Below are 23,420 nucleotides of genomic sequence, written 5' to 3' on the forward strand. Positions count from 1 at the left end.
AGTCACTGTATTTTAAAGGACCTTGAACACAGACCAATAATGCCATTAACTTCCAAAATGATACTATATCCTTGACTTTTTACTTAGTGCTCTACGAACTTGTAATTGAATCACATTAATTACTATGTGTCAATATCACCAAAAAGTTCCTTAGTGTTTTACTTAACCCAGGGTAATTGCTTGCAAAGAATCATTAAGATTTAATATCCCTGGAGTACTGGAAGTAGGGGAAAGGGTTTTCAAATTCACATCGGTCAAGTAGGATCCTGTATGGGTTGGGGTGGGAAGGGATCCACTTTCCTTGCCCAACATGGGAAGTTTAATTCTCTTCAAAACTCAAGATTTTTTCCATGAAGCACATTGGAGAGCAGCAGTCTGACCTTGAACATCGTTAAAGCAGCAATTTGGAAATATTTTAACTCATGAACTAAGTAACAGGTGTATTTTTACAGTATTAGATTACAAGTTCTGTGCTCTAAAAATAGATGCTTTTATGTGTTAAGGTGTTAAAAGTCAGCTCCTAGTTCTTGCTGTAGGCTTGGTGACACAAAGCAGCCGTAAAGCTGGAAGATCCAGTACCCAGAGAATTGCTCCTGCCTTGTAAATTAAATCTCTATTCATTAAGAATGCTAAGTACTTCCTACACTAGTTAAAGCCTATGTAAGATCCCACTGAGGATCTTTGTTATTAATATGTTCAGGAAAAAACTGGCCCTAGCTTTGCTACTGCTGGTTTCATTTCCAATGGAAATGTATAAAATTTCATGTACATTATGTTGCGCTACATATTTACATGCATTATTGTAAAAGGTGAGGCTCCAGTCACTTTGATTGCCCTTCTCTATCCTTCACTGTGATGCTGGAATAAAATGAAACATAAATGGATATGGCTGCTGAATCCAGTCTTTTTCTCTTGGCTCTTCCCCCGGTGCGGCATACTGTCCTGCTTTTTTTCTAGTTGAGAGAAGGTATGGAAATGCAAGTTAGAGTTTTGCAAAACTTGCAATGGAATTAGCTCAGATGTTAGCAGGATTGGCTCTGTGGTTTGCAGCATGTCATGATGCTGATCACAGACAGGCATTAAAATACTCAAAGATGGTGATAGAAGCCAGCAAAGCAAGCCAGCTCCAATTTGGTTTGGTAATGGTCGTCTTTATGCATTCCATTTCCCTTTCTATGTCAGCTCTCTCACACCCGTGTGTGAAGTTACGTACTGTAGATGTCTGCAAATTTATTGTTCGGCATTACAACATTATGCCAGTTTTCTCTTTAGGTTGCCTGTCCCTATCCTCTTGCGCCTGCTACGGTTTCATGCAGAAAGCTCAAGCCAAAGCAGATGTCCTTTATTTCTCCAGGACTAGATTATCACTACCACAATAAAATCATTAGGAATGGTGATTAATAGAAATCTAGGCTTTGGACATGGGCTCCGACCTACCAGGTTTGATGGATTTTCTGTCCTCACTGGTGTCCATTTGTGTAGCTGATGCAATGCCCGTTTGGCAGCAGTCTGGAATACGTGCCAGAGGAAGCTCTCCTGCTGCCTTCTCTCTGTGCGTTCTCGGCTGAATGGGGTTTGTTTGCATAGCTGATAGGTAAAGACCATGGTTTACGCAGCAGCACTTCTACCTTTTTATATTCAGTAAAGCGTTCCAGGATTTCTGGGGCAAAAATGCACTGTGACGCCTGTTGTCCTAAGTATTGCGTGCAAGTTTATATGTATTTTTCAACCAGTTGAATAAAAAATGAAACAATTTCAGTGAAATGCCCTCCGTTTAGAGGTTGTTTACAATATATTCTGATATATCTAAGGCACGTTTATACCTCGTGACATGTTACCTTCACCCACCAAGAATACGCAACTGATTGTTTTGTTTGTTTCTGGAAAATTAGTGTTTCAGAAGGGACGGGCCATAGACACAGGAGAAGTTGAGATTGGAGCACAAGTCATGCAGACAATCCCCCCTGGTTTATTCTGGCGCTTTCAGATTACTATACATCACCCCATGTACCTGAAATTTAACATTTCACTGGCGAAGGATTCTCTGCTGGGAATTTATGGCAGAAGAAACATTCCACCTACTCACACTCAGGTAATCAGAAATAATACATATTATTCTATTATCTATCATATTATGTTTTCAAACAGGAGTGGATGCCGATGTTCACAAGACACTTTCCAAGCAGGGAGGGAGGAAGGGACTGGCTGCAACCACAAAAAGCAGTCCGTTTATCCCTTTTTTTACTGAGGTCTAGCTATACCCTCAGCCTGTGCTCTCTCAGGGGCAGGGACAGTGTTGTACCAGGAAGGTCAGCAGCTGTGACCGCTGCGAGGTGACTGCCCGAGAGGCTGGACAGGCACACACTGCGCTGCTTTGTAGCTCCAGCATCTTCTGGGGGGGTGGGAAGGGGGTTGAAGTACCAGATCATTTGAAAATGCTTTAATCTTTTTACATCATCATCATCAAATAAACAGGTTACATAGCCAGTAGAAAGAGTTAATAGGGAAGGAAAAAAATGTATCTGTTTCTGGTTTCTAATATTAAGATTATTTTTGAGTATTTACTCCTAGGGATTTTGCGGGAGAAATCCTAGCTAAGCAGTAAGAATATGTATTTGACTTTTTTCTTTTTTTTTTTTTTTTTTTTAGACTTAACGTACTTGGCACATGAAGCTGTCATTTCTATGGATAATAGATTTTTCAGCTTTCTTATAGCAGGATCGCGCTCTGCAGAGTGTGATAAACTTTTTTATATGGAATCATGGAAAGATTGCTTAGAAAGGACTTCTGAAGATCATCTTGTCTGACCTCAAAAATTATTTACTAGAGTTTTGATCTTAGAAACAAAAGTTTTTAGCTGTCATTGACTTTAATTGAAGCTGGGTCTTCAGTTGAGCTGAAGTTGAACTTTACTGAAAATCAGAATGCTTAGAAAAAACTAGAGAAATACATAAATTTCTTGAACAGGGATTCATAAAAAGGTTTATGTCTCTGATGCTTTGAAGCTACCTGGACTTAAAAGTTCTCAGCATCAACTTGGTTAGAAATTTAAGACCTTCTGTGTAAAAAATATATACTTATTTGTATTAATAAAATTAAATATAAATAAAAAGTGTATTTAGGTTTTGATATACAGTATTTATATCGAGGGACAAACATTTAAAAATCTGATATAGAACAATAGGTTCTTTAATTTGTTTTTGCCATTTGAAGTTATTCACTGCATAATGTAGGCACTACACCTTGGAATTTTGGAATTATCACCATTAAAGAGATGTAATTTTTGAAGTAAATCTGCTGTATTTAGTGCAGCAAGTCTGAATTTTCCCTGCCATAGTCGGCAGCAATTTTTTATGCCAGATTTCTGACCTACTGTAATGCTTTTTATATGGAAACTGAAGCTAACTGGAGCAGGCTATGCATCTGTATCACACATATTCACATTGATGAATACTTAGTCCGGCAAGTCCGCTTAAGATTTCAACTGCTTATTCCTGTTTGAATGAGACATGCAGAGTAGATTCATAAAAATTTGCTAGGTGGTTAATTTTTCCTCATTATTATTTCAGTTTGATTTTGTGAAACTGATGGATGGAAAACAGTTAATTAAACCAGAACCAAAAAACTCAGAGGAGCCTCAGCAAGCTCCCAGGAATCTGATCTTAACTTCACTGCAAGAGACAGGCTTCATTGAGTATATGGATCAAGGAGCTTGGCATATGGCATTCTACAATGACGGAAAGAAGGTGGAGCAAGTGTTTGTACTAACTACAGCGATTGGTAAGAACAACTACAATAAAATGGTTGTTCGGATTATTACATTGGAAAGATGTATTTGAAAATAAATTATAGACCTTGATTCCGGCTTCTCTTAAGTATTCTCTGAACTATGTTTTGTTTCAGCTTTTCAGGTTTTAATTGACCTCAGTGGAGCAACTTCATGTTTATGCCAATATTAGGCAAATAGCTGCGCTTGTATATTAAAGATGGAGGTTATCAAATTAATTAAGTGTGAACTCTTCATGTGTGTTAAGATTTTTATATGATAGCTTAAATGCTTGAGTAATTTCTGGTGTTGTCTTGCTCAAAGTAAAAGAGATTATCCCCCTCTCTATCTACATCGGAACCATAAATCCTACAAAAGTTATCCAGGCTTTAATTTCTCATTTCCAGTATTTTAGTCAGTCAGAAAATCTAAACGGCAGCTTTTGTGGATTCGGTTGTGATTGTTGTTTGATGGATGGGTGCTGTTGTTTTCTACAGTTATTCAAATGCACCATTTTGTTTGGAACACAGAAGACAAATGTAGGAGACAGTGTCCTGGTGGCATATCAGATCCCTACTGCTTTTTTAATAGGTATAGGCGGACAAATGTTTCCAGCTCTAGGTATTGTTAGTGAGCAGTTCTCACACATAGGGTTTCTTTGGAATTTAAATTTAGGTAAAGTGTTGTATTTATGACAGTCTGGGTTTGCTGCAAGACTTTAACCACTATGCCCTTTAGTTAACCTGTTCTACCATATGTTTAGCAAGATGTCTTTACTAGTAATGGACATGCCATCTGCTCTTTAGAACAATTGGAGGCTATTTTTACTTGATGGTGAACACCTTGCAGAGCAGGACAGTATGATTCAAATACCAAGATTTTGTAGGACTTGCAGGAAAATAATTTAGAAATTGAGATAGATAGAATTGTAATTACTGTTTTTTATTTAAAAGTTCATACTTGCTCTGTTCAGAAAAGCGAATCTTTTGCAAGCAAGAAAAAATACCTTTATTCAATGCCATACGAGAAAATATTTAAGCAATTTATGAAGTCTCTTCGCAGATGGCTCTATGAAGAGCATAAAACCTGGCCAAACTCCAGTCCAGATCAGAATCCAAGTACCTGCCTCGTTGTTTATTTCTACTGTAAGACGGCAGTGTTTTTACAGGAGGATTTAACCAATATTTCATCATTAAGTAGCTTACCACTCCAAAATAAGAAATAAATAAATAAAAAGATGAAACTGAACACTACAGTTTTGTTCTTGCTACGTTTGGTGAAAAAGAAGCTGTTCATCCTTTCTCTGGCCAATAAGCAGAACAGACTGGGTCTTACAGAGAGGAACAGTAAGAGACACAGTGCAGGCAGGAATCCTTATTCTTACTTCAGAAATGGCTCCGTTTTGGGGAAAAAGAGTGTTCATGCTGCAAGAATCTGCTGCTGATGCATTTGAAAGTAGCGCTAGCTATTGTGTTTTCATAACCTGTGTATCATCTTCTCATAGTGGTTCTTGGTTGTTTCTTTGGGAGTTTCCACCCAAAAAAAATAATCCTTGAGCCGTACTCCTTACCCTAGACTGGGATGGAGTCATATTTGACGCCTCTGTCGACAAAGGAATCAACCAAGACCACAGATTGAAACACTCAGAATAGAGCAAGAGCTTGGATGCATCTCTGCTGTACGATGCTGTTGGCTGTGTGAAGCAGTCATGCCCTCCTCATGGGCATCTGTTAAGTAGTATTTCAAGTTGCTCAGTCTTAGTTATGTATAAAATTGATTTTGCTGACACTCTAGCTAGAGCTCTGATCAGACTTTCCCTTGACGGGGGTAATTTGCATGCAAAATCTGGCATGCCTCAAGTACTTTCGTAGACTGAATAAAGGCCAGCCCAAACCGGAGATTCCATCGAGGGGAGGGAACTTTTCAAACCATTTCAGATCAACGTTAGGGGTCATTTACCATGTGATTCTGGAAAACTGAGAAGACAGGCAAGTGTACACATAGAGCAAGAGAAGAGTTGATAATGAACAGTAATATGTAAAAAATAATAACATGCAGCATATCTGTGAAAAAACTTACTTCTGAAAATGAGCTAGTTTTTTGACTTTGAAACAGAGATCTGTGTACAGGTTGTGGATATCTGATAAACAGATACATATCAAATGCCTGTTCGTTGCTGATAGCCTGAAAGGAACGTTTTTAAATAACGGTAGGAGTTTTCAAGAGGAACCAATCCTTATCTGCCCAAGTGCCCACAAATAAGATCAAAATAAACTTATTTCAGTTATTCATATTAGTTGTAGTATGTGCTTTTAATCCATCTTTTGACAAGTTACGTTTGAGTTTAAAAGTATATCAGATTTGATTAGATTAAATATTCCAATGATATGCCCTTTCTTGAGAAAAGTTTTTCCTCCCAAATCGCTTGCCAGTGACAGATACTTTTCAAAAAGATCTGGGTTTTCTTCTTTTTCCTCAACAGTTATTATTTTGTGGGAAAGGAGTCATGTTTCCTATCTTCTATGGCCAGAGGTACTTCCCCGCATCTATGAACGCATGTGCCCATAAAACAGCCTCGGGCCCCACTGTTCTGTAGCCCCACTCCAGTCCTGCCCAGTACCTGCATGGGCTGCGGAGACCCTCAGTCCTGCTGCTGGCCTGACAGCGACCTACTTCACGTGGGAGCAACTTAGCCTTGGATTTGCTTCGTATTCTTTACGTAAAACCCATATGAATCAGGGAATCCACTGAATTCCGGCAGGAGATACGTATGTAAAATAAAATCAGCCAATCCACGTGCAGATATGAGCCTGTCCTGTGATGTGTGGGGTTAAGTGGTTTACTGTCCAGAGCTGGGCAAGTTTAAGATCAGAACTGAAGGTGGGTTTTGTGGTGGTTTTTTTTTTCTTCAAATCTAGTTCTTAGTCCTTTATTGCACTGAGTTTCATCACTGTACAAAAGACTATTTTTTTCTTCACCTGATTGTATAGAAGTGGAAATCCTACCCTCCTCCAAGGAATTCAATTCGCAAGGTTCAAGTGAAACACCATAGAAGGCAATTTACTCTATAAACAGGTTTCAAACAAATTACTTCAGCAATAAGAGAAAGTGTTTAAGGTGGACATTTTTCAGCAAATACTCTGGTTCTTGCAGTGCTTTTAATGGTGGTAAATTTTACATGAACACTTACTTTAAAAGCTTTTTGGTGTAATATAAATGATGCACTTGTTATCTTGAAGCTGTCAAGACAAAATCTAATATTTGTAAGCTGCTTGAACAGGAATTTTGTTTTATGCTCCCTATGAATGAAAATGGGCCTTTTACTGCTTCTGCACCTATTTGTATGTTGAGATGTGTCCTGCAGAGTGAGGTGAAGATGCCATTCATTTCAAATACAACCAATTTTATTTTTCTTTGTGCACAACTCTCAATAAACAGAAATCCTGGATGACTGCTCTACTAATTGCAATGGGAATGGAGAATGTATCTCGGGGCACTGCCACTGTTTCCCGGGATTCCTTGGTCCTGATTGCGCAAAAGGTAATCTCATATGAACTGACCCGCGGTGCATGACAGGGCTTGTGATTATGGTGTGTGACTGCTGGGCTTGCAAAGATTCAAAGTGATTAAAGGAGATTAAATTCCTTTTTCCAGCCAGATGGCAGATACAGTACGAGCACACGCATAGAAGGTTTTTTTATGCTGTACTTGAGCTAAGATGCATCAACCACTTCGCCGTCCCTGACTTTCAGAGTTAATAGATTCCTCCATCCCTCTTTGCATCCACGGCATGATTATAAAATACATTTTTTAATAAGCGTGTTAGCTTAGCATAATGCTTTCTGTTATTTAAAAGTGACAAAACAGTTTCACTTTGGAGAAAATTGCATGAGTCAGTCAAATGCTTCTGTGGTCTTAATTTGAATAGGGTGTAGAAAAGAAACCTAAAGCAGCTTAGAGACTGTTTTCCAGCATTTGGGGCAAAAAACTTGCTAAAAAGATTGTAAGTGAGCTTATTTCTGTTTCAGATAATTCTGTGAGTATTAGCCATCATCTACTGCATACGATGTGTGGAAGTTCTCATGTTTTTCCAGTGTTTCCTCAAATTTAGGACTGACTTTATTTTTTAAGAGCTTGATTGGCTCAGAAATTGATACTGGATTGTAAAACTAATCTTCCGCATCGCTGGTTTACGTGCAGATCAGTAATGGCTAAAACTTCAGTAATGTTAAGTCTGCTCGGAAGGAAGAAGAAAAGGGCAGTATCTTGCTTCAGTTCACAGGGAAGAAATATTAATCTTACTGGAAATCATAAGCAGGCATCACTGCAGATTTTCTGCAGCGACCAGTCAAGGGGAGGGAATTATTTTTATTTTCTATCCCATTTCAGGTCAAAATTAAGGTATTCTAGTGAAGCAGACTGAGGAGACAAGGACCTTGTATTACTGCTGCACTACCCAGTTCAAAGATTTCAGTCTGTCACAAGCCTCGATCGGGGGGCTGGAGTGGAAAAGCAATTTTACAGAACGATAAATGCAATAAATGTTAATCTATGTAAGTTTGTAAATACACTAAAAAGGTCAACCTGTCTTCTTCAGATTCCTGCCCAGTGCTGTGCAGCGGCAATGGAGAATATGAGAAAGGTCACTGTGTGTGTCGAAACGGGTGGAAAGGACCAGAGTGTGATGTTCCAGAAGAACAGTGTATTGATCCAACCTGCTTTGGCCATGGCACTTGCATCATGGGCGTCTGCATCTGTGTCCCTGGATACAAAGGAGAGATTTGTGAGGAAGGTGTGTGAAGTTTCCCTCTCTATAGTTAGGGGGGTTGATTTTTGTCTTTCATCTCCAAACCTGTTTTAAGGCAGTTAAGAACTCACATAGATGTGAGAAGTTTACTGTGAAGCAGTGCTGTTTTCCTCAAAAGCACCTTTACTGTCTCATAGAAAGTAATATTAAGATAGAAAATTATCAAAGGTAAAGGCATTCAGGTCTCAGAGGCAGCCTGTAGCAGCTCAAAAGATAAGTAATTTCCAAGATTCACATTTTTATCGTAAATGATCAAAATTATTTAACATTGTCTAATAAGACTATCAAATAATTGTGACATGGGCAGTCCTGTGAAATACTCCGTTTCTCAGTCCAGGAGGACTCTAGTTCTTGGATGATTTCAGTTCCCTCCCTCCATTGAATCTCGGTAGCAAGAACAGAAGCGGGTGGAAGATTTTGCTTCAAAAGTTTCCTGGAAAACATCCCAGCAAGCAAGGGTTCCTTTTTTGTGTGTGAAAGTTGAGACCATCTTGATGTGTTTGTCTCCACTTTTCCTCTCTCAGGCTCCAGACACTTTTTTCAGGAAGGGTGGCCGGCGTTCCCAGTCCTGCATGCTGCCAGTACGCTCAGTCCCTCAGCACACGCTGTCAGGCAGCCTGTGCCGACTGTTTTACTTGGCCAAAAGCTAAGGGTATGGCAGTCGGAAGATCATTTAAACAAAATATGATGTGGTAGTTCTCCACAGTAATCAGAAGATTGTAATCAGCTTTTCCCTTTCTTCGTTCTGTTACATCTTAGATTTTACTGTGAAGAACGTACCGACAATGTAAAGCCAAAAGAGCAGCAAACGGTTTCAGTTTACCATAGCATATTGTGTAATTCTGTTATCATATGTCATTTTTACTGTGAAGCCTGTGTTCAGGGCACTAAATGGGCATTCTTTAAGGCTTGGCTAATAAAAAGTGGGAAATTCTGAGGACAAGTAATTGTACTTTTGCTGGTTATAGTACCGCTGCGTCTCTGCCCTCATCTATAGAAAGAAGCAGTCGTTTGCCTGTTAGCGTTTCCAAGATAGCTGATCAGCTTTGACTTTCTTCCTCTGTGCATGGCCTCGGAAAGCAGAACTCTGCTTCATGCTTGCCCTGATTTGTTGATTTTTCACTAGTCCCCTTAGCCTGAAGCTAGTGACAGCATACTTTGTGCTTCCTGCTATATAGATCTTAGGTAATTCTTTTGAGTAGCACACAGAAGAGGCTCTTTATGTGGCTTGAATTCTGTAGTCAGAAAAATGTCCAGGATGGATTTGATGGATTTGACAAACCTGGTATGGTTTCTAAAGGGAGGATCAAGAGAATGCTGCTGACATATTCGGTGTTGGTAGTTTCAGAAACGGACAAAAGCGAGAAAACCCAAATGGGAAACGGCAAGTAAAACACGGATTTACTGACCGAGACCATGATGCTGAAGCCTGTAGCTGGTGAGAGGCTGGCTGCTCTCCTCAGCTGCTTTGTTTCTTGCCAAAACGTGGTCCTGCAAAATGGTTGAAAAAAACAATTGAGATAAATGTACTCAGACAGCTATTGAAACTAAGAGTGTGAAAACATTGGATTTTTAAAGTAAGAGACATATTTAAATTTTAAAGAAAGGTGGAATTATGTAGAAATAGGGTGGATGATACAAACCTGTGCAACCAAGTACAGTGGGGTTTTGTTGTTAACAGTGTGTGCGTGACAGGACTGTTCTGTTTACTGTACTGTACAACGTAACTTGTGCGGTACTAGAAGTAATTCTGTCAGGAATTCAGATTACATTATTGTATGTACATATGAGTTTAGTATTATAGCAGTATTGTTACCATAACAGACAGTAACAGATGTACTATCCAGGGAACAGTATATTGCTATGGGAGTCCCTTGAATTTGTCCTGTCAGATTATCATTACTGAAGTGAGTAATACTTTTTAAACTGTTTATGGAGCCGCTCAATTATTTTTAAATGGTCGGCAACATAAAGAGCTGTGTCGGGATGAGAGAAAATTGCCGAGTATTTTTGTCCTGTGCTTAGCAAGATATGCATTGTCGGGAAACTCTTTCAGAATTACATTGTGCTGTGCACAAGCCTGGAAGGCTGAAAAAGATACAGCATAAATCTTGAAATAAGATCTTGAATGGGTGGCATAGCAGCTCAAAAGATAAAGCATCACTTCTTCATTCTTAGGTCAAAAGGTCCTATAAACTGGAGGCCGTTAATCTCGATGTTTGAAATATTTAGCCTTCCCTTACTGCAGCAGAGAGCCATCTCTTCGTTTGTATAGCACAGAATACTGTTTGTTAAGTTTACAACTTCATTATTAAAACAATGCTTGTGCTGATACTTGAAAAATACATACGAGAACTTTCGAAGTGTCTCTAACATCAGTCTGAAGCATGATCTAACGTGAATAGGCTTTTGGCTAATTGTTTCCCGTGCTTGGACCCCACAAATCCTCTTCAGCTCTGCGGTCTTCCTGCAGCCTCCAGAGAAGGCAGACTGTGTGCTTCTTAAAATCCGTCTTGTTAAAGAAATGCTGGGGGTTTATGAGAGAATATGCTGATTATACAGGACTAACCAGCTGATTTAAATTCTTCAACAGAGCTCCTGAATTTTTCACTAGGAATAGTTTTATCCAAATTGAGAACAAATTTAGCTCTTTGTCTGTTTGCAAATTGTTCATCAGTACGTTATGACTTTTATGAATCTGTTCATTATCTGCAATTGCCCTGCACATACTTTTTATGAGTGTATGAGATTTTTTTTAAAGCAAGCATTCAGTCAGAGATTCACTACTCAGGGTTAGTGGATGGCCATATTTTTTGTATCAAATTTTCAGCTGTAGAGATAAATTTCCGCAGGAAGGTGAAAGAATAGATCTTTCTTTTCCCAGATGTAAATGAAACACAGAGCACAAATACCCAAATAGAAACACAATGCACAATTGCAGAAGTAATTATTAATTGCTCCAGTTCTTTCCCAGCCCTGCTACAGAAGCACAAACCTGCACTGACTTGGACCAGTAGATCTGTCCTGGGCATCAACGTTTTAAAATAAGACAATATCCTTGACAAGCAGAATCATATGATCTCTAACAGTCTACATGCCTTCTTGTTTTCTTGGTTTTGGCTTATACTTGCACAGATGTTAGCATAGTCTTTTTTTTCCTTATGTTTGTTAACATCACTTCAGTTTGGGTATTTGCACGAAAATCACCAAATTAATCTGAATCCCTGATGTATTTCACTAGGAAACCACTGTAGAGGTGCTCTAACTTGTATATTCCCTGCTTTCCAGAGGACTGCTTGGATCCGATGTGCTCCGGCCACGGCGTGTGCGTTCAAGGGGAATGTCACTGCTCCACGGGCTGGGGCGGTGTGAACTGTGAGACGTCGCTTCCCGTGTGCCAGGAGCAGTGCTCGGGGCACGGGACTTTCCTCCTGGACACAGGACTCTGCAGCTGCGAGCCGCAGTGGACGGGTTCAGACTGTTCAACAGGTATGCATGCTGGAGATTTTATTTCTTCAACAATGCCTATGCTTTCTGTTTGAGTTGTGAAAGTAAGTAGTTACTATTACAGTGCTAGTATGAATTTAAAAAACAAGACAGGGATGAAGCAGGGGTGCTGTGGCATGGCACTTTATGGGCTTGGCAGCAACTGGCTTTCTGTTGACAAGGACAGAAAGGCTTTTTCTCTGTGACAAGGATGTTGACTGCCTGGTGGCGTGCCAGCAAGAACGGTACTTTCTGCAAGAGTGCAAGTGCCTCCTGGCATGGATTGGAGTTAAGCATGACTCTCGCATGAGATGCTGAGCACTATCAGGCTCATGCAATGAGGGAATCCGCAACACTGGGAGGATATAGAAAGAATAATGGTCTAAATGCAGTGACTGGTGAGGAAAAAGGCTCTGTCAAAAAATCTTTAAACCAAAATGACCATCCTTTCTCTCATGCTGGGATAAAAACTCTTTTCTTTCTTAGAGGACCATGAAGGTTTGATCCCACTGAATTTGATTAAGAGTTGAAATGGATTTCCTATGTGCTTTGTACGTTTACGTTTCCTTTTCTTAAAATGAATGCACTCTGGACATTTTACCCTGTAATGGAGCATGTCATTACCAATGTACGTGCTACTATTTTTTTCCCCCTATAAAGCTCACAAAACCAGAATCTGGAATGATAAGTAGCGCATCCCAGTACAGAATAGATCCAGGTGACAGATTTGCTGAATACTGTGGAATACAACCAATCGTCCAAGTCACCAATTTTTCTTAGAAATCATCATTCAAAAGAACACTTGGAACAGTATAAGTTTCCATTCAGACCTTTAAAGTGTATGGTTATGATCTTTAAGTTGCGACTTATGTAATGTCCCACTCCACGATAACTTTTAAAGCAACAAGATATTGACCTGCAAATAATTTTCAGTGTTTGTTACAAAGACGCTGTGTTCATTCTACAATCCAAAATTAACGCATGTAATTTCAGTCTGCCACTGTTGGATATGGTACCTGCTTTGATAAGAATTGACTTTTTATTGGCTTTCAGCAAAAGTCTGGTTGCTTGCATTTTTATCATGTGTTTTATTATTTGTTAAAAATATTCCCTGAAGGTTAGTAATATAGTAGTACTTCCATTAATGAAGCAAATAATTAGGAAAGGTGCTAGCTATGTATTAATTTTTTATTCCTAAAATATGCAAACTAATTCTGTTATAATACAATGTTATTGTAGCTCAAAAAGAGATGTTCATCTCCAACAGGTCTGTTGTGTCAGCTGCATGGAGCAGTTAGATATTAAGTAAGGGAACAAAGAGCTAATAAATAACTGCAGTGACGACGCTTTTATCTTGTGTGCTTGGATCATAATTTTTATGCTTGTCTCACCTCCAAGCTGGTTTGATTAATTTTTAGAAGAAAGGTAACTTTTTTCCTTACCTCCATAACCAGCAGGGATGATACCTCTCTTCATCCCCACTGTCTTCTGAGTTATCAAAGAATGCTTTTGCAACCACCAACCGGTATCCCTCTTTATAGTTAGATACTTCAGATTTCTCCTTTCAAATATATCTTTCTTCATAGGTGTTAAACTGGATTGTTGTGGCAATACGCCGGTTAGACTGAAGTGTAGATGTTCGTTTGCGCTTGAGGCTTTCTTCATAGTATCAGTGATTGCTGTGCATGCTGGAAGTAAAGTCTGATTTTAGTGAGGAAGGAAAACATCAGATGAGGAAGTCAACAAGGTCAGAGTAAACGAGCTGTCACATGCGAGTGGAAGAAATCATGAGGTTCTGTACGAAGAAGAGGATGAAAAGGGTAAACCACAGACTGCTCGTCTGGAATCAGACAGCAAGGGAGGCTGTGCAACTGGTAGACGAGCAGTCTCTCAGCCTGCCTCAAACCCTTGCACTTTTCCCACCATCTCTGTACCAGATTATTGTCAGTACTGTGAAAATCTGCTTTTCTGTACTGCCTTGAAGAATATAGGCTCCTGTCCTGATGATTTCTGCGTTCCCCAGCAAGTTCCAAATACTTTCAAAATAAAAGGACAAATTATTTTAAGCTTTATGTTTCTCCTAAATAGAAATTAATATATCTTTCTGTACTTTAAAAAGGAGCAATAGCAAAGGTGCCAGAATGCTTTTGAGTACATTAACCCAGATACAGTGTGGCACGCCTCAAGAGAGATGAGCCATCTCTAAGATACCTTCCCCACCTGCCCACCTCTAGCTCTTCAAACAATAGGAGATTCCATTTTACAAGCTGCAGAAAATACTGTGGACATGGAGGACGAGGGATGAAGGGTGACTGTGTGAACCATGCATATCCTGAAGGATTGCCAATGTTTGGAGCCCTAGCCTGAGATCTGGAGTCATTCATGGATTTTTGAGGCTGGAAAAGACCGTGGTGTTTATGCCGTTTGATTTTCTGTAGGATACATATTAAAAAAAAACAACATCCTTCAGTTTCTGCTTGACACTCATAATTTCTGTTTAGTTTTTAGAAATTCAACCTTCTCGCAGAAGCTGAAAATGAAGGATAGTCTACTATGTCCTTAGGTAAATGGTTTCAATTATGCCTGACCCTCTCCTAAAAAGTGCACAGTCTACTCTCGGTTCGAATAGGTGAAAAGTCTTACAATTGTGTTTCTTTTTGTGAGGTGAAAGACTGTCAAATTCTTTGTCATATTCATTATAATTTTTGTCTTTAATGTTTATAAAAAGGGCCAATATTTTAAATCCATTTGCTTCTCATAACGCCGCATACACACACCACTCTCTCCACTACCTCCCTTTTCTCTTTCTCTTTCTCTCTTTCTCCCTATCTCTGTCTCCACCTCCACAACAGGAATAATGCCAGAAAAAGAATTACCTATTTCTTGGGGTTTGGGTAGGCGTTTTGGGAAGTATGACCCACCACATAAATTGTGTGTTTTTCCTTTCTATTGCTTCATTGAAAAATTACATCAAGGGAACACTGAAATTCCAAGCTTAAATAGTCAAAGATCAAAGAAAGACAAAAGAAGATACCTACACGTTAACTAACTCATCTTTCCTGTATTTCTTATGAAACAGGTTTAATTTTCACAAATATAGAAATTCCATTTTGCTAAGGATGTACGGGCTGATCATTCAAGTGGTTACTTGCTCCTGTGTACACTTGTTCCTCTGCACAGTTGCTGCACTAAAGACAGTGTCTTTTTCTAATCTACCGGACTGTTCAGATGAGATTCTACATGAAATTGCATGTTGAGGGTGTTTGGGTACAACAAACACTGAACTGTGATACGATTGAATTAATTGGTTGGTAAGAAGAGGCTAGTTTAAAAAAGGTGAAATGTGTATATAGTTCTATATAAATATTTGAAGGCGCACATGCACAAAAGCACAGAATAATGGCGTGAACTGGATTTATTTCTAGTCTTCCCTGGCATGGGGCATGGTTTCTAAAGGGACTGTCAAAACGAGGAGGCCATAGCTGTGACCCACCTAAGTATCGCAGAGTCCATCTTGGAGGCTTCTGTATAGGAATATGAATTCTGGCTTTAGCCCCTTTTTTTAGCTCAGCAAATAAACGTCTGATTGTCCATTGAACTTTGGCAATGTTTTCTCTGAAGAACTCTTCCTTTTTCTTTATACCTTATGTACGTTCTTAAGGAATTAATTTATTCAATAGAATAGAATAATTCAACAGACAACATCTGTACTACAAAGGCTGGTATAACTAGGGCAGCCCCAGTTTGTGTTCAGAGCTGAGGATTACTCTTCTATCAAAAAGTAGCTCCAGTGTTAGGGATGTTTCTTACACTGTGGCTGTGGAGAAGCAGCTGTGTGGCACTGAGTTAACTACCATATAACCAGTCCAGAGTCCATCTGACTTATTGCTCTAGTTAAACTGTCCTGCATGACCTATCAGTTTGAGCATCTTTTATGTATGAGGATTAGCTGGCAATCGGGCACCTTTGTAGCATTGCTACAAAGCATACTGTTAACAGCTATGAGCTGGGGAGAGCAGATGCTTGCTGCCAAAATAATTGACATCGTCTCCTGATGTGGCCATCACACCAGCTTCTAGCCAAAAGAGCGGTAATTCTGAAGTGCTTCAAGATCATATTGTTATCATCAGAGGCCTGAGGCCAGGATCCTTCTCCGCTGTAGCATAGACCTGCTTACTTTTTTTGCACAGCTTTGATTCCCAAAGTATTTTCAAGACCAAAAGAAACAGAGCCACAACACTGTTACAGTTCCACACTGTCCAAGCCAGTTTTGGCTAGTCAGCTTAACACAGATGTCCAGCATAGTCTCTGCTCTGACCTGGGGACTGCCAAAAACCGATCTCACTGCATCGCCTCCAGATACTCCTTCTAGATCCAAAGTTCTTGATGGCCAGTTGACGTCCCTTGAGGTCCGGAAAACCCTCTTACAGAACTCCAAAACAGCTGTCAGGATGTTTTCATCATGTTTGAATTGGTTCTCAGTAAGAGCAGCTCAGTATGGCTTGAAAGTTGTTCAGATGTTTAGTATTGCTAATCCTACGCTACTCGTAGGACACAAGCTATGTTGGCTTTTTATTCAGCTCTATTAAGATCCCTCCTTTCGATACTCTAAGCTGGATACCTGTTACAGACATATTTGGCCTCTTTCTAGCCTACAACTTCCATGAAAAGCCATTTTCTTTTGTTACCTCAGATTTCAATTTGCCTATCCCAAAGATGATGTGGTTTTCATTCAGGCTTTGCCTTGCTACTTACGTGCCTATTTGTAAATGCTCTTCCTATCGGCTAACATTCATACAGAAAGATAATATGCTATCTGATTCTTTTACCTCCTTTAGGCAGCATCAAATGAATTTCACTCTGAAAGTATTGACAGATCTTTAGCTACACCAGTCAAAACAACATTGATAGGTATCCTTTCTACAGCCATATGTCACATCAGGACAAAAAAAAAATCACTTACCTTCTATCTGTACCTAAGATTTGGGTTTTTATATGGACAAGATCAAAGTGCTTTAATTGTTCTACATGATTATACACTGATGTGTATTTACCATGTTCAATTGGCTTGAACACTGAAGGTCAAAAACAAGCTATGGTTTTCACTGCTTCAAAATTATACCAATGTCAGAAATTTGTAGAGAAGCAGCATAGAGTTATTCCAGCTGAGTTCTTCCAAATGCTGTACCTTGGACATAGCTGTTGTAATTCCAGTTGCAAGGATCGGTGCTGCAGCCATTATTCAAGCAATTCCTGCCGGCCAGTTTGAATTAATTCCTTACTATCTTGTTTATCACTTTGCTCATTTAGTTTTAGTTTTTTCCTAACCCAGTCATCCTTTGGCAAGTCACAGAAAAAGACATTTGGCCATTACCAATTTAGCCATCTGACAGTGGATGCGCCCAAGAGAGACACGCAAGAGATTGGGTTCTGATTCTCGTTTAGTCCCCCCACCACCACCTTTTAAAAGATGTGAATAGAGAATAGGAATTTCATACTTTGTTCCAAGTGAGACTGATTATAAAATATTTTTTGTGAAAACTACCTGTACTGGAAAAGATCATTCTTGGAATATTTCAGAATCTCAGCATCTTCACACCATACTGAATCCAGTTATGATGCTGTGTGAAAATCCATTATTATTCAGACCTTCAACATATGGTTCAGTTGACCTGTGCGGCATGGGGGTGATTTACTGCATACATGACAAAATAATACAGTAGGATGGAAGTCCGATAGTACACTATTTTACTGTCACCAGAACTTCAATATAGTCAACTTTCTACTTACAGTCTGTGGATCTTTGTTGCTTTATTTATAGGCTGTCATCCAAAATCCCTTGATGTTAATGAGTCATCTCCCTTTGAGGCATGTAGGCAGCGCTTTTCAGAAAGACAAAATCAAACTTGTGAGTACTGACTGTTCATGTCAGGTAGAAGGGGAAGCTCTGGCTAATTGAAGGTGCCGCCTCAACAAACTGAACAAAAAACTTCGTCTCCTGTTCTCAGATTAACACCTTTAACTTGGAGCCTCGTGATTAAGGGAATGAAATATTAAGAGAAAATGGATGACAGAGTTGTTCAGTGGGACAGAGCCTTAGCTAGTATAAATTAGTGTAACTGCAGTGATGCCACCAGTGCAATCCCAGTGTGTTTCAGGTGAGAATCGAGGCCCGAGTCACTAATTAATTGCAGCAGTATGCCTAAAATATTATAGACTGAAAAGTAATGAAATCTGTGACAGAGCTGATGCATCTGACATCCTGTCCTGTATTCGTTTCTCTAGACTCTATTCAGCCAAAGTAGGCCAGTTTCCCTCCTCCTTACTCCAGGACACTTGTCATAGTTCCACTGAATCCATTTATACCACCGAAGCAACCTAATTATGATTGGGAAAAGAATACTGGCGGTTCTTAGTCACAAAAACATTCATCCTAAAATGATTATGTGGAGATGGTATATATTTAGCATATCTATTTTTGGTTAAGCTTTCTCTAGCAAGATTGGTGATAATTTTACAAAGGGTAAAAATGGATCAGCAGCCGCTTCCTTCGGTATCTTGCGAAGCATAAAACCTCTTTAAAACTGAAGTGCTTTGAAAAATGCAAAATGTTGTAATTGTTGTAAATTGGTATGTGCAGAGTAGAGTAATTTAAAAATCATTAGAAGTATGCATTTTTTAAAGTAAAGTGCTTCAAAAAGAAATGAAGGCATAATACAGTATATTAATATAGTTCAAGACATCTCAAATTGGTTTCAAAATTAAACATCAAAAACTGCAACTTGAAAAAATAATTAGGTAAAACCGTTTCATCGCAATCAGAAAACTCTTCAGGTTTAGGAAATTGCAAATTATGGGTGTCAGTCATTCTGATTTGCCAAGGACAAGGATATTCACTACAAACAACTCGCAGTAGTGAAAATAGCCTTGAAATTTCCTCAATGCGTGATGTAATCTGTCATGCGTTTTCTATGGACTGCTCTGTTCCATGCTGGTACTTCTACTCTGCTCCCTATTTTAGACAAATCTCAAGAACTTTTTAATTACACTATAACCGTCCTTCATTGTTTTGTTCTCAAGAAATGATGGACTTACTTAATTTCATCTAACTGTCCTCTTTCTTTAATTTGTGAGGAGCTTTAACTATTACTGCTGTGCTAATTAAAAGGATGATTGAAGTTTCCCCTGCTGTACATTGTCTGACATTGTAGAAAGACTTCTTACTACTGTATATTTCACTGAAAAGAAAAAAACGATGTGTGACTAGTTTGATTTGTATCTCCTGTAGAGTTGCAAGAGTTTGCAAAAAGATATCTGGTGAGCAAGATTTCTATTAAAAACTTAGTAGTTAAAGATTGGAACACTTAATATGTGTTGCTGGCGAATTTAAAACACGAGAAATTTAAGACAGTGAAGAAGCACTCCAATAAAAATTAATTCTCCTGCATGTTGAAATCAGTCCAGAGGGAACCAGAAATACCTGATGTAGTCATGTATTGATTTAAGAAACAGGATAAGTCAAGGGTATGAGATATACAATGAGGAAACTTGGGATGTTTTTCACCTGATTGCTGCTTATTTAGCAGCTATGCCAAAAATAATGGCTCTTTCCTTCCCTTTTTCTTCCTGAAAATTAAGATTCTTAATCTATTTCTGTCTGCACCTCATTCAGCAATTATTGGAAATATCCCTCATTCAAATGTAAACATAATTTACTTAAATCAGCCTTTGTAAATCCTGATCTAATCCGCAAAAAGGTATTACTTATTCTACTGGGTGGAATCCACAGACCCATTTTCGATCCCAGCAGCTCTTCCCTTTTCCAGGAGCAAGATACCCAAATTGCTCTGGTGACAGCAATATGGGACTGTTTATCCTACCTTCTAGGTAGCTGAGAGACCTTCCTCTCTGTATGCATGGCAGCGTGTCTCTATGTGGAGCCCGTTGTGTGCAGGAACTGTTCCCCTCAATGTGGTTTGTGGTAGGCCAGCTCCAGCAGATCTGTTCTGAGGGTAAGGCTCATTAGGATCCTTAGGCAACGCCTGGATAAGATCCTGCAGATGGTGAAACTAGAGAGCTTAACATAAGGCTGTTATGACCTCAGTTGGGTGATTATCTAGTAGCAAAACCTGGTAAATAAATGGGATTTTAGTAGCTCTTCAGGTGCCAAAGTGGTTCAAGGACTTCCAAATTAGGTAAGCTGAGCAACGGGTTTAAGGGTCTAAATTTTGGATTTAGACGTTTAAAGTTGTAGCTAGGTGACTGCCTCCCTTTTTGCATCTCAACTTTATCACCTACGCGGCGGTAGTCAATCTACTAGCCAGTGATTAAGAGCCATAGTAAAACAAGCAGCAGGATAGAGTATGGAAAGGACTTTTGTGAATACTCTGTCCCAGAAAACACCAAGGTGGAAATTCTGAATGTGAAAGGCTCACGTTCCACAAGAAGCCTTTATAAAAGAGGAAGCGAAGTTGTGGGAACGTTCTGCTGGTGTTGCAGATGCTGCAGTGGAAGGGAAAAAAACAGCCTAGATGGGCAACGGAACAGTAGCAACATACAAAATTTATGGTGATGAAACTCTGACAGGTTATCCATACCACCAGCATGTAAAGAAGGGGGTTTGTGTTAGGAGGGAGCTTCCCTTCCTCACAGCTGGAAAAGCACAAATGGGAATTGTTGGAGCAAGATTACAAAAAAGCACTAGAATAACTAGAGGTTTTGTCCTTCGGTGAATTTCAGAACATCTGTTATGCAAAATGTATTGCATAGATCCCTGAAAAGCAGATATTTATAATAATTTTTTATTGTCATGGTAAGAGTTCTACAAAAATAGCTATCATTTCAATATGCTCATGCAGCAGGGTGTATCAAGTTCAACTTACCTCTGAAAATAGGAAATTGCTACTGATAAGAGTCAAAATCATGGAAACTTTCTTTTCTCCCGCATATTGCATTTTTAATCTTTTTGATTGTGTAGATTGTTGCAAGGGTTACATATGTAGACATCCAAGGAATTCCTGGTTTCTGCCCCCTTCAAGGACTTTTGCTTAAATGTTTAGGCTCAAGTGTAACACTTCTTAAATAAATTTAAATTTACAGTAATTATGTAAGAACATTTCAGTGGTGATAGAGCAAAAACTCCTTGTGTATTGTAGCTGCAGTATACATTCAGGCATGTCACTCTTCAGCTTAGGAAGCGTTGGCTATTTTATAAATGGATTCTTAAAATAGCATCTATCACCTTGCGATCCAAAATCATTTTCTGATGGGCTGCGGGAAGCTGTTCGTTCACGTGGCACATTTGTATTTTCAGCTCCTACTCTGCTCACCCCGGCGCTCGTTACACAAATGCCTTGAAGAAGGGTGTCCAGCCTGGCGGGGCCTCTCTCAGCAATGCGGAGCGAGAAGTCGACGGGCATCTTTGAGCAGGATGCGACTGGGCAGCATGTCCTGGGGATAACACAACTGCCTCGGCAAAGCAGCGTTTGCGCGGGCGAGGAGGGACCAGGGAGAAGTGATGAGTTAGTGGAAAAATGAAGGCAGTGTAGAAGCAAGAGCAAGCAAAATAATAAAGGACGCTCGTTCCGTTGTTAAAACTGACAAAGTACTATGGCGGTTGTAGCGGGGAAGCGGAGGACTGCGATAGCAGAGCTCAAGTAAAATCCAGGGTCGCGGGCCCAAGGTGCTGCTTCTCCCTGGTGCAGGAAAAATGCAAGTCATGAGCTGCGTCTTTGCTTTAGCAGCAACAAGACAGAACAGCAGCTGCCAGATGCGTGTCGCTATTTCTGTTCCTGCTGCTGACACAGAGGAAGCTATGGTTTATTTACTGGGAGCTGCTTCATCTCTCTCTGTGCTCATTTTTACAAATGCAGCAATGAACACAGAAATGTTTACTCCTTGTCTGTGTAAGCAGTGTTCGTAGTCGGTCACTGAGCGCTGTATGACTTTTGCTAATTGAGGCTGCACTCCTTGCTTTTGTGAAAGAGCTTGTTATGCCTGGCTGTTGGGTTTGTCCAACAGACTGTTTATTTCTGCTAAAAAGAGAGGAAGCAAGGCTAGCCTCTTCAGCTGATTTTGCTTTTGATTGTGAACCTGAGATGTTACTTAGAAGCTGGTAATGACCTTCAGCTTCTCATATTAGTCTTTACTGTGATACAAATTGATTGTTGGGAACACAGAGTGCCTAGGGCTTGTGTTAGTGATCCAGTGTTTCTGTCTGTCCATGTAGTCTGGCTCTTCGCTGAAAAAAAAAAAAAAAAAAACATTGTGAAAATGGAAGTAGGTCCTTTTAAAAGCATCCAGCCCTAGCATGTTGATGTAGATTCTGCAAGTCACTATCCCCTTTCCTTCTGAGTGCCAACTCTATGTCCAATTTGGGCAATGGTGGCATCTATGCCACTTTTGGGCTGCCATTGCTTTTACACAGGTGAAACTGAATAGAGGTTCCTGTAATGTGTTGAGACGTAGTACCAGTGCCCACCTTTTCATCATTTTGAGCCCTTTGAAGATATGAGTAAAATATGTCTTCATTACTGAAGTCAGCAGGTACGTCTAACGTACAGAGCACCTGACCTGGGTGAGGTAAGCACTCACCGGAGCAAGTTTTGTGAGTAGACCCATATTCTAAGGTGGTCCTGTAAGCCAGCGAATTAAAGATGGTGGCTACTCTTTGCAAATAGTGCTTAAATAAATCATTACTTCTTTAGTGAATATTACTAATCAAATTTACTAATTAAATAATTGTGGAAAACTTTATGCTCTGAGCAGAGCCCTAGTCAGTGTTAATAATAGTACTACTGTGTATCGCGAAAGATTTAGTGCTTATACAAAGAGGTATCCTGATCCACTCAGGCCATCTTGTGAACCTTTGCTGAAAGTAGTTGTCTCAAATTTTTTATTTTCTTTTGATGCTGTAGTAGTTCAGGCTGTACCTGTGAGACAACTGTATTAAATGTACCTACTGAGCCATCTCTTCACCTGTTTCCCTTTTCCCTACAAAGCCATTTGGTTGCTCTCAATGTTTCTCATCATTATCGTACACTGCCTCGTGCCTTTCCTGATTCTTGCGGTCTGTCACTCAACAGGTTTCCCATTTTTCCTACACAACTGGCTTTTCAGCCCAACAACTGTGGATTGCATTTTCCCCTCCATGAGTGAACGCAAAGGCATAGCTTTCATAGCTTTCATCTCACTCATTACTGCTCGCTATAGATTGTTCTGGACTGCTTTCTGACTAGTCTCCTGATCAAATAAAATATCGAACAAGGTAGACGTTGCAAGGCATTTCCTTTTGTGGTTCTCAGTGTATTGTGAAGGATTTCAGAGCTTGTTAGGCAGAGTATGAATCTCCAGTGATGACTG

The 23,420-nt window shown here is 39.6% G+C and overlaps 1 protein-coding gene across 8 annotated transcripts in view; it reads left to right on the forward strand.

Annotated features, from left to right (window-relative positions):
- TENM1 (teneurin transmembrane protein 1) overlaps positions 1–23,420 on the forward strand; it is a 995,213-nt gene that overhangs the window by 860,873 nt on the left and 110,920 nt on the right. For all 8 annotated transcript variants that reach the window (XM_074599876.1, XM_074599879.1, XM_074599878.1 and 5 more), the window contains 5 exons: positions 1,893–2,092; positions 3,570–3,780; positions 7,205–7,306; positions 8,364–8,558; positions 11,862–12,062. In XM_074599876.1, coding sequence (XP_074455977.1) covers positions 1,893–2,092; positions 3,570–3,780; positions 7,205–7,306; positions 8,364–8,558; positions 11,862–12,062 — 909 coding nt within the window. The remainder of the gene's footprint in view (positions 1–1,892; positions 2,093–3,569; positions 3,781–7,204; positions 7,307–8,363; positions 8,559–11,861; positions 12,063–23,420) is intronic.

Source organism: Larus michahellis, chromosome 9, assembly GCF_964199755.1.
Source record: "Larus michahellis chromosome 9, bLarMic1.1, whole genome shotgun sequence".
NCBI lineage: Eukaryota > Metazoa > Chordata > Aves > Charadriiformes > Laridae > Larus > Larus michahellis.